The sequence below is a fragment of the Pterocles gutturalis genome, unplaced genomic scaffold (assembly GCF_000699245.1).
Source record: "Pterocles gutturalis isolate BGI_N339 unplaced genomic scaffold, ASM69924v1 scaffold24215, whole genome shotgun sequence".
Taxonomy (NCBI): Eukaryota; Metazoa; Chordata; class Aves; order Pterocliformes; family Pteroclidae; genus Pterocles; species Pterocles gutturalis.
In genome coordinates this window covers 2,209-14,092 of record NW_010146521.1, presented here as the reverse complement: position 1 = coordinate 14,092, position 11,884 = coordinate 2,209, and the positions used below count along the sequence as shown (strand labels likewise).

General features: G+C 41.3%; 1 protein-coding gene across 1 annotated transcript in view; it reads left to right on the top strand.

Moving 5' to 3' along the window:
- The window catches only part of TWSG1 (twisted gastrulation BMP signaling modulator 1), a 21,173-nt gene extending 12,896 nt beyond the window's left edge, over positions 1-8,277 (top strand). The window contains exon 4 of the mRNA XM_010085778.1: positions 7,800-8,277. Within this exon, the coding sequence (XP_010084080.1) occupies positions 7,800-7,981 (182 nt within the window). The 3' untranslated portion in view covers positions 7,982-8,277. The remainder of the gene's footprint in view (positions 1-7,799) is intronic.
- The last annotated feature ends 3,607 nt before the right edge of the window (positions 8,278-11,884 follow it).

The following is an 11,884-nucleotide window of genomic DNA, read 5'->3' as shown; positions in this document are numbered from 1 at the left end:
TATTTTTTTGGGGGGGGGGGGGGGGAATATGAGAAGTTTGAGGTAGTGACAACAGTGGTATAAGAAAAATACTGTGCTTCTTGGTTTCCGTACCAAACCTGGAATACTTTTCCCTGCACATCATTACATCAGACTTGAAAGAATCTCATAAACAGTTCACAGTGAAATTGCTGCTTAACAGGGAAAAAAGAGCATCTGATTTGTTTTATTAGTGTAATTAATGCTTTGCTTCCTTCCCAACACACACTTTAAATATTAGTAACCCCATATGTTCCTGTTGTGATGGCTCTGTTATTATCTTTATCAATTAAAGATACCCTAATTAATGGACATGCTCCTTTTCCATACCATTGTGAACCTTTGACCTAGTTATGTTTCTGAGTAGGACTGCTGTTGATTAAATGGGACCATAATGGCAGCTTTTCTAATTTCCTTTGGTTAAAGCACGTTAGAAAAATAAATTAATTCCAGAACTGGGAAACCAGATGGTCAGAAAGCATCTCATTCATATGTCTTTGATGTTATTAAAACACTTGCTCGCCATTATGAGAATGATACAGAAAGCCATGTTAAATGGCAAGCCACAAAAAGCCCTGTGTGCAAACACTATGGTATTTAAAGATGTAAATTATACTTGGAAAAAAAAATTGTGCGTGGAACAATCTTGAATATATCCCACTGTACTTAGGTACTGCAGCCCAGATGGCTGTTTGCTGACAGTCCTTTGCTACTATACCAACAGGATGGGCTAATGTTAGTTTTGGATTAAACTTGGAATTTGAATTGCATCTCAGGGGTATGGAGGAATTTTGAGTTTACCAACACAGACAAAAAAAAAAAGAAAACAAAACCGCCAATACAGCAGGACTAGGGAAGTGGTCGTCTCCCTATAGTTGGCACCGGTAAGGCCGCACCTCAGTTTTGGGCCCCTCACTACAAGAAAGATGTTGAGGTGCTGGAGCGCATAAAGAAGAGTGATGAAGCTGGTGAAAGGTCTGGAAAACAAGTCTTATGAGGAGCTGAGGGAACTGGGGTTGCTTAGTCTGGAGAAAAGGAGACTGAGGGGAGACCTTATTGCTCTCTACAACTACCTGAAAGGAGATTGTAGTGAGGTGGGTGTCAGTCTCTTTTTCCCAAGTAACACATGATAGGATGAGAGGAAACGGCCTCAAGTTGCACTGGGGAGGTTTAGACTGGATATTAGGAAAAATGGCTTCACTGAAAGGGTTGTCAAGCAGTGGAACAGGTTGCCCAGGGAAGTGGCTGAGTCACCATCCCTGGAGGTATTTAAAAGAGGTGTACTATGGCACTTAGGGATGTGGTTTAGCGGTGGACTTGACAGTGTTAGGTTTATGGTTGGACTCAATGATCTTAAAGGTCTTTTTCAACCTTTCTGTGATTCTAAATACATAACACTGCAATTTTTTTCTTAGTCAAAAGTCTCCTTCATTTCATTTAGTAAGAACGTATAAAAGATTAGGTTGAGAGAGCTTTCACTGGAATGGTAATGGCACGAAAACAACACTTATATTTGGAAATTACCAAATGCCACTGGTTTTCAGGCTTCAGTAGACACTTGGAACAGAAATAAATGTCAGAGCTGTTCTTGTAAGCACTAGCTGGGCCTCATCCATCTCAGTGATCAGTGAAGAATTGGGAAAGGTAGAAGATGGCTTTCAACATCCTATACTTGAAGTATCTAAATATGTAAGCCTGTTGAGGAGTCTCTCTTTTCTTTGTCACAATGCAGATAACTTTGATAGCGCTCTGCTCTTTAAGAAGTCATATTAAAGTTTGCTTATAAAAACATGGGATGATTTGAGCATTGAGAACAGAAGGTGTAAAGAAAAGTTGGCTGCTGGCCTCAGTCAGTTGATGTTTATCATAGTGGAAGCAAGGACAACTGGGGAATTGCACCTCTTGTGGTGAATGTTGTGTGAGCCATGGGATGGCATTTTTTTCAATACTTTTTTTGATGAGTTCATTGGGGAAGCAGTAACCAAAAGGTGGAGGGGGTAGTAGGTCAAGGGCTAAAGAGCCTTGTGAGCACATGCACAGAGGGAGCTCAGGAAGTTGCTGGAGTCTGATGGGTTCTGCCCATGCTAAGTTCAGTCACAATCAAGTCACTGTGATTTAACAAGCTAGCATGTGTTAGAAGAACCACTGTAGTAGAGGGTGGGTCTGTGCGTGTGTCTGTGTGTGTGCTCAGTTGCAGTAAATATAAGCTTAGCCTGCAGTGGAAGAAGCTGGAGACCCTCATCTCTTTACCCTTTCCTTCTGCTCAAACATGCTGCTAGGCTTAAGGGCAGATCTTGCAAATGAAGATGTCCTTCAGGTGACTTGCTAAGCAGTTGTCTTCGAGACAGTAGCAGTCAGGGATTTGAAAGAATATTCCTGTGAGAAGGAGCACAGATGCTTTATGGTTTCTTTACACCACTGTGCCTCCTCCGTTTTGTGGTACTTCTGTGGCTCCTTGCATGCTTCACTCCAACATGGTCTGCTGGCAGCAGCCTATTTCTTTCGTTGCCTGTAAAAGGAAGGGGGCTAAGGAGAGGTAGATTTTGGTAAGGGAAAAGTAGTCTCTGTGCTGTATTCTGCAATACGTTACAAAATTTGGAAAGGCTTTGCCTATAAATACTCTGTGTCACACCATGTAACACAGTTCTGATTTTAATTTCGACACGCATTCACGCAGGGATCACCATTAAGCTGGACCAGAGTGCCAGACTTGCTTGATGCAGTTCTGGGTGAGTGCCAGGAAAAGCAGCACCAGCCACAGGAACTCGGAGCTTTCTGCCTGAGTGGCGTGAAGCCACCGGCCCCGGGAGGGCGGCTGTAGATCCGGGAGGAGGTGGGGTGCGGTGGGATATAAAGCATTCCTTTCTCGCCCCAGCCTACTGGGAGCCCAGCCGCCAGACCTTGAACTTCCCCATTATTATCTTAATGAGTGCCTTCCCTTTCCTCCTGTGAATTGACTTTTAACATTCTAGCTGCCAAAGTATGCGTGCGCTGCTGGAGCTGCTGCAGTTCTTTGTATCATTAGTTTCTGGTATTTGAGCTGCTACTTCAGAGAGGATTGTGAAGATTATTAATCTAGAGCTACTTTTATACTTTATTCTTTTTGCTTTACTTTTAGCTGATACCCTCAGAGCTCTGAACTGCAAGTTCACATGTTTAAATAAGCTTAATTGTTTCAGATGATGACAGGATGTTGGCGAGAGAGAGAAGGGAACTAGATAATCTTTTGGCAACTGATGAAACAAAACCTGTGTTCTTAGTTAAGGGTTTCTGATTTACAGTGCTTGGTGACACAGGGGATAGCATCCGCTCTTCTGCTTCTGCTCCCCTGCAGTGCCAGTCAGCTAGACAAGAGCTAGAAATCCAGTAAAGTGGCATCTACCTCTCTGTAGGTACTCTAGGAAGATTTTTTTTTTAATGTTTCTTTTTATAAGTTCTAATGGGCATAAAATGGTATGGCTGCTGAATTGTCAGTTACCTTTTAAAGTACTTTTAGAACTACTGATAAACAGACCATCAGACAACTGAACTTACGTAGCACCTTTAACTTCAAAGGTGTCGTACAGGGAATTGTCATTAACTGGGAAAGTTTTTTCATCTTGTAGATAGGCGTTTTCCTTAACTTACAAGAACTGAATTGTTTCATCTTCTCCAAGTTGCTAAATTCCTCTGTAGTGCACCAATACTTGCAACACAGACTGTATCATAGCAAAGCCTGACAGAAATGTGAGTCCATTTCTTCTGGTCACTTTGAATTTAGACTTGATTGTTGTTTCTCCTACACAACCTTTGTTGAGTATGAATTGGGTGGAAAAAAAGATGAGAAGCTGATGTTCTGGAAAAAAAAGAATGCTGCTGCATCCTTCGCCCTCTCTGCACCTGTAGTCTGTAGTCCTTACTGTGTGAAAATTGTCAAAATGCGAATGAAAGAGCTGCTACTGCTCCAAGTGACATCCTTTTCATCTACACTGAGGGAGCCAAGTGATGACTATGTAATTATGTTTGTGAAACAATTTAAATACTCTTTCAGATCCCCACTGAGCCTGTAGGTATGTATTTTTTTCCCCTGTGTAACACTGTTTCTGCAGCCTATAAAGAGAGATTTAATGCTTGAGGCGAGGAACTCTCCTGCTTTCAGTAATTCAGCCTCCATGCAGGCACACAGATGCTGCTGAGGAGTGTCCCGTGATGAGCAAAGTGCACCCTGGCCAATCTGACTCGTTCAGACCTGGAAAGTCTCTGAGTAAGTGAGACTTCAGAAATGGTTTGATAGCATACACAATGGAGCGTGTTCTCCAGCTGCTTACAAGAGCTACTGGGAGCCAGCCAGATCTACTGCTGGCTCTGGCTTGCCAGGTACAGTCTGTCTTCTCCCATTTGCAGCATTTTTGGACTCGTAGTGTAGGACCTAATCCTCTTGGCTTGTGTGCAAGTGGAAATAAACTTTTTTCTCCACTCTTCAGTCAGTCAAGATTAATGTCCTTGGTTGTTGCTGCCACAGTTGAGGTCTGGCTTTGGTTCCCATTTTGATCCTGGGAAGAGTGGTCAATGAGAGCAGTCTCTAGTCTCACAGGACCTGACTGCCGTCATCTGGTTTTGCCAGGGTTATGGGCCTGGTGCTGCTCATCCTCCGGCCTCCTTCCCCCCAGGAGACGCCATCAATCTCTCAGTTCAGTGTCATTGATATTTATGCTCTTCTTCCACAAGAGGTTCAAGCAGGCATGAGCTGATGAACTGGGCTTCTTCAGGACTTCTGAACTGGTACTAATACAGATGAGGTTAACATGGAGGTGAACATAGATGTCTCCTAACACAGAGGGGACTGGTCACTCTCTGGTGTGAAGACAGCCTGCAAGTGCTGGGAGCGGCTAACCCACTTCAGAGTGTGCAGAGCTTTCCTGACAAGCTTTCCTGACCTGCTGTAGGCTTTCCTTTGCATGTTGCAAGCAGTGATCAACGTGATAGCAGCAAGCACTTCTGGCCAACCTTTGGAGAGGACTCTGGTTTCTTTAAAGGGTTGTTCCACTACTATCTAGACAGAGCCATGGCTTGTTTTGCCTCTCAAGCTGATCTGGAGTCTAGGTCTGTCAGGTGGAGATGGCATCTCAAAAGCTGATTTTGCAGCAAGAAAATTTTCTGGATTAGCTAGGATTGCCTGTTTTGGGGCAGAGGCCTTGAGCTGACACCTTCTAAGACTGACCTTTCTTATGGCATTTAAGGTCAAAGTTGACAAGAAAATTACTAGAAAGGTATAAAAGGAGTGAACTGGGATTAAGAGGGTAAGAAGAGTAAGAATACTTCTTAAGAGAGGCTTTTGTAAGGTTCCTGTACTTGCACACCAGCACTGAACTGGATGACTGATGGGACACTGGTGCTTAGATCTCATGACAAACACTGCCTGGAGACTCACCTCTACTTTCTCACACCCTACTCTTTCACTGAAAAACCCTTGTGAAGAATGAGGGGGACAGATACCTGGGAATGGGTGGTATATGCTCCTTCTTGGGACGCAGGAAATCTTGGGTTTTTGTTGCTGGTGATGAAATGTTGTCTATTCCTTTTGTGTTCTCCATGTCGCTTCTGTATGGCACCTACATGGATTATTGCCTATGAGGCTGTGGTGGCTGCGTCTCCCTACTGCTTTTCAGCTTTGGCTGAGCACTTCAGGTCACTCTTGGCTGGTCACTCTTTGCTGGTGCTACTGTAGCACATGCTTCTGTTTTGGTCTTCTCCTCTCCCCTCTGTGAAAAAAGTATCATTACTAAAGCTATAGATAAGGTTGGTTGGTTTTAGGCAGAGGTTTTGTTCTCTGAGGACTCTTCCTCTGGTTGCTGTGCCTCAGGCTTTACTATAAAGGGTCATGGAAGTAAAAGTGCCAAGAATGCAACAGGACTCACATAGCCACAGTGTATTTTGTTGACATTCCCAGGAGTACTTCAGGTACTCTAAAATTTCTTGGACAACTGCAGCCTTCCTCACAGCACAGCTTTGCTGGGAGCAGAAAACTGCTTCAGCTGTGGGTCTGCACTTCCTCCCCAAGATCCTTATTGCCTGTTGCACTGTATATGGTGTGTGCAAGAAGCATACATCAGTTCAGAGCCTGAACAAGGAAGTTAATGCTCTCTTGCTTTCAGTAGGCTGGCAGCATGACCTGTGACCCTCTTGCAGCTGTTTAGGTAGCAGTAAAATAGTTTGTTAGTGATCAGGGTTCCCTCATATATGTTTCGACAAATGATAATTCGTAAAAGGGTAGGCAGGATTTCCAGATGCCAAGGAGGAGGACACATCCACAGAAAAGCTGGCAAGTACATTGTACTCTCCTCTGTGTTGTGCTGTCCCTTGCCACATGTCCACAGAGATCATCTATTGTTGCTTCTGGGGAAACTGACTGCATAGATCTGATGGCTTGTAGGATGATGGAGATCCTTGCTGGCCTCAAATCACCTTTGGACCTCACCTTAGGAGCTTGCCATGAGATATGCATACTACTGAGGTTGCTACTCTATGGGGCATCAATATTTTTAAAGGGAGGTTCTGGTGCACTTCAGCCTTTCAAGACTTAATCACAGATAAGAGACAGAATAAATGCTACACTTCTCCAAGTGTCCTTTGGTTACTTCTCCATATCTCCATAATAATAAAAAAAAAAACCCATTGTCTTGACTTCCCAATTACATTTGGATTACATTTTTCTAATCCACGTTGGAACGTAGGTCAGTATGTTTCTCCTGGATCCATGTGCTATAAGCAGTAATGGGCTAGAAAGCCCCTTGACATCTCCCACTCACAAATCTGTCTGATGAGTACAAGTGAGACATTCATGTTTGCAGACAGCTTTTGGTTGTGCTTTCCCCAAAGTTTGCTCAGTTTTGTTAGGGGTAAATGTGATGCAATCAAAATCCTTTGGAGGATGTACAAAGTTACGGTGGAATCACCTGGTCGGCGCAGAAGAAAGTTGGTAGAATCTGTCAGCTTGGAGAACTGTAGGTAGACTGGGTAGGGATGCTTTTGTTTTATAGTTGTGAATGCTTCAGCTCCAGTTTGAGGTTGCAGCACCAAACTTCATGGCGTTTCAAGAAACTGCACAGATGTTAAAAGAATAAAGTTGACGCTTAGTCAAAATGGGGTCTCTTAATCTTAGTAGTAAAGCTGGTGTTGTTGCTATAAAAAGAAGAAAAAAGTGTGCAGTTTCAAGTTGAGGAAAATGGGATTCTCTACCTCTGTGATTTAATGCAGTTTAAGAATATTGTTGAGGTGTGGAGGGAGGAAATGTTTACACTTAAATTAGTGGGTTTTGGTGTTTTTTTTAAATAACTTCTCTAAAACTGATCTTTTTAATGATAGCATATAGTAACTGCTGGCAACTGTGAAAGTGATATCTTGGTGATAAAGGTATTGTCTTCAGAGGACACATGCTTGCCTTTTATTTTGGTAGAGCCCATCCTTACACTTTAAAAGGTATCCCTGATAACGGTGGGAAACAAACAAAAAAAAAAAACGCAACAAAAACATTCTTGCCTGTGACTATAGAAATAAATTAATCCAGCGGGAGAGCAGACAACAGGTTGAGTTGTAGATCCTGAAAACTTGGAACTTGATAGATCACACCTTGGGTCTGTCTCCTCTCTCTGCTTTCACTATCACCTGTTTTTTCTTTATGCCTCATTGTCATGATGATTTGCAATCCTACTTCAAAAGCTGCACATTTAATTAATTTTTAACTAACCTTTAAAAATATTTTAAGACCTTTTAAACCAAAATTTTTCCCCCTTTTGGTTTAGAACACATGTGTACTGTGGTGTATTTTGATGACTGCATGTCAATACATCAGTGCAAGATCTCTTGCGAGTCCATGGGAGCATCCAAATACCGATGGTTTCACAACGCCTGCTGTGAGTGTATTGGGCCAGAATGCATCGATTATGGCAGTAAAACTGTAAAATGTATGAACTGCATGTTTTGAAGCAGGAAAATTGTAATATAGCAATACTGAGGCCAAAGTAATCTCTCTCAGTTAAAGAGATGAAGATTGCAAATACTGTGTTTTGGTAGAGTGCCTACTGGTTGCAATTAAATGTATCTGATTGAAAAAAGATGTATAAAATCTGAAAACTTTTGTTTTGTTTTTTTAAATTCATGTAAGCAAGGCTAACTAGTAGAAGTTTCAACACTATGTTTTAAGTTTATTTTTCTTTATTTCTGCTCGAATGGTACAGCCGTGCTCATCCTTGCCTGTTTTCCTTTCATTTGAAAGCATTGACTATACTGGTTTATCAAAATGTAGTACTATATGTAGTAGTTTAGAGTAGGGAAACCTTAAGAATATGTAATGAGATTCCCATCATCTAAGTTCAACAAATAACTAAATGGCTGATAGGTTGGAGGGGGGGGGTGGTTGTTCTTTAGGAGCTGCTTTTTTTGTTTTAGTTTCTTGTTTTGTTTTTTTGGGGTGTTTTTTTTTTGTTTGTTTGGTTTTTTGTTTTTTGTTTTTTTTACTTTATTACCTTCCAGTTTTTGAGTTTAGCCTTCTATTGTGAAAATGGTATTTGGGGAAAAGGAAAAATTCATGCTTTCTCTTCAAGTTCAATTCATGGGCTGTCATGGATAAAATCCTAACTTCTTAGAAGGGCTGCCCAACAAAACACTATGTATGGGACACTTTTCTTCCAAGTTTCATTTGCCCTGCACTCATAAGTACGTTGGGGCCTGTGTTGTGTAATTTATATATTAAAAAAAAAAATCTTTTCAGTCTTCTCTTAGATATCAAAATAAAGCTGTTAAGTGCAGTTGCATCTCCCTCCTTTTGCACTGTTCTCTAGGGTTGCTTACTCCCTGAACGTTCAGTTCAGTAAAAGAAACATGAAAGGTTATTATGGATTTAATGGCTAAATTAATAAAGAAGAATGAAGCAACATGAACTAGCAAGTGGTACAGGGTTACCAGTTGAGCAGTTGGCATCAGGCATGTTCCAATTTAGTAGTTTGCTGTGAATATTCATAATTCTTTTTTTTTCCCCCATGAAATGTTGTCACCAAAGAAGGGAAGATGTGTCCACAAAGGCAAAATTAGGATGTTCAGAGTTTAGAACATTGTCCATTTTTCTAAGGAAGAGTTTTAATATGTTAACAGTTACATAGTAGTTACTATGACCCAGTTACATCTCCATTGATAATGGTACTAAGTACAAGAATAAAGTGTTAATGATCACCTTTTGGTATTTATAAAGATGTGGGTTTTAACTCCTTGATCTTTTTTTTTTAATGCATATATGCGTATGCACACACAAAAAAAGAATTTGACTATTCATGTTTCACTAACCTCAGTCTAGAGGATTAAACTGTTTTCTAGTCACACCTGTGTATCTGTACCGTGTACAAATGAAAGCAGTCATTTTAAATTTATTTTGTTGAAAAGTTTGCATGAATAGTTTTTTCATTTTTTCTCATGACACAGTTCTCTCAATAAGATTAAATAATAATAATAAAAAAATCTACTCTTGTGAAATAATGTTAATTTCTTCAGTCTCTTTCAGCTAAAAGAAGAACTTGAAAGGTGAATGTTTATTGTTTTGAACTAGTGGATAATGGAATACCTTCATACTTCAAACTTTTAATTAAGTTATAAAAAAACCAGGATGTGAATAGAAAAACTTAGCTTATCATGAAGCAGTTGTTCTTTCTGTGACAATTCCCATTATCTTTTCTTCTGCTTGAGTTTCTTAAAACGAAAGGAGAGAACGAATATGTTAGAGTAGCTGTGACTGTTTCTAGCTGGAGGGTGATGCATCGTCGTTCTTGACTAAGATGGGAGACACCCAGTAAGCACTGCTTCAGGTTATTAGCATGCTTCAGATTCTTACAATGTTAAATTATTGGAAACATTATGGTAATTCAGAATCTTCTTGAGGGAAAAACAGGGCTGATGTTTCTGGTCAGGCACCTGCTGCCCCATGGATCTGTGACACCGTCTCCATTTACATCGTCAGGATTTCACTGTCAGGTCAAGGTTGGGGAGCGGGGCAGACGGGGGGACTGGCCCAACAGATGTCCAGGAAACACTGTGGTGAACGGCATAAAAATGTAAACACAGTTGTCTGTATAATGGCCTGAGAGTAGGTACCAAGGATGCACACTTTCTGGGGCTTGCCTTATTTTTTGTAATTCCTGATGCTGTCTTGAGTTTGCTGTAAGCATTGTGTGCATGCAAATGTCCTACAGCAATATCCAATGTATTTTATTACGATGAGTGTTCTAAGAAGTATTTTAATAAAAAGACAATACTCGTTCTTGTGTTTTCTTTCTCAAGATTTTCTCAGGGAAATGTTACCAGGAAGCATACTATAAAAGTTACTGATGTATACGGATGGAATAATACAGAGAATTAACTCTTCAGCAGTTTTTTTCCAAAACTAAAATTGTAGTTTTGAGGTTTTTTTTCTTTACATAAATTAATAAAATAGAACTTTATCAATACTCAAAATGTTCTTTCTGACAAATCTAACCATTTTGGAAATTTGTTTATTTAGTCATACTCATTTAGCAAGAAAAATAATTTTGGGGGCTTTTATTTCATCCATGTCTGGATACCAGCAAACCATCACCTAAGCAAGTGCTTTAGAATACTTAAGAACAGGTTTTAAAAGCTTTTCTAGCTATGCATCTTCTCCAGGTAAAGCATCAGACAGTTTTGTCACTGTCCTTTGGGAGAGATCACTGAACTTAAATGGAAGCAAAAAAGGAAATTTTCAGAATAAGAAATTATACAAATGCCTAGTCTGTTGGTGTTCTGACTGAGAAGGGGTTGAAGGTCTTTTGTTATTCTTTCTCTAAAAGTATGGAAGGTTTATGTTTAGTTGCTTTGGTTTTTGTTTGGGTTTTCGTTTGTGTGTTTCTCCCCACAGGCACTTGTTGCTCCTAAATTTCAGAAGCATTGACACCATGCAGAGAGAGTGAGTACAAAGGCCATAACGTGACATTGCTTTCCTGGCATTTCTTAGGGTTCCTGGCTTGCTTTTAGTACATTCAATGTATTTCACAACTAGTATTTAAAAATGAATGTAAGAACACCTGCTTGTATCTCTAATAATGTGTCTATGGTCTCCCCAGTATCCATCCCAAAATTATGGCTACTTTGATACCTATCTCCCAAGCCTCCCATCCTGCTGGCTGGCTGGTCTGGCTTGACGTTTGCTGGCGACTGCACACTGATGAACAGTCCCACACAATACGCACATGCTCCGGTCTCTCCAGCCACAGGCACCCAAGAAAGTCAGGCCCCTGTGACTCGTGGTCCCCTCTCCAGTGGCTGGCACACCTCCATGCACACAGCAGAGAGACCCCCTCACCCAGCAGAAGAGTTTAATGAGAAGACAGGAGAGACCGTGGTGATGAGGTACCTGCAGGGCATGGCCAGACAAGTGTACTGACCACCAACCTGTTTACAGCTGGCCAGTCCCTTTTATAATCTTATCCCTCGTTTTCTCCCTCTTTGTCCCTCCCCAAGCAACCTTGATCCCTTCCTTTCTCTGCCTTTGGTCCTTCTGCTACAAATTCTGTAATAGGTCTTGTGCCATCCCAAACTGCTCTTCCTTTACATCCCAGGAGGGGACTGTCCGGTAGGCAGTAACCCCCGTAACTCACAGTCACGGCTGTCATGGGACAGCCCTGGGAGGGGCTCGTTTCTCTGGGTACCGTATTGAGGTTCCCCCACCTGCCACTGTGCCATTGCATTCCTTCCTGCTCATGGAGAGGAGCGTTGATCCCATAATGTAACATATTGCTGATCACAATGTCTGTTGGGTTTTGCAAAAGAAGCTTTACCAAGATGTGCCACATGCTCTTGGCATGACCTCTTTCACCAAGCAGTA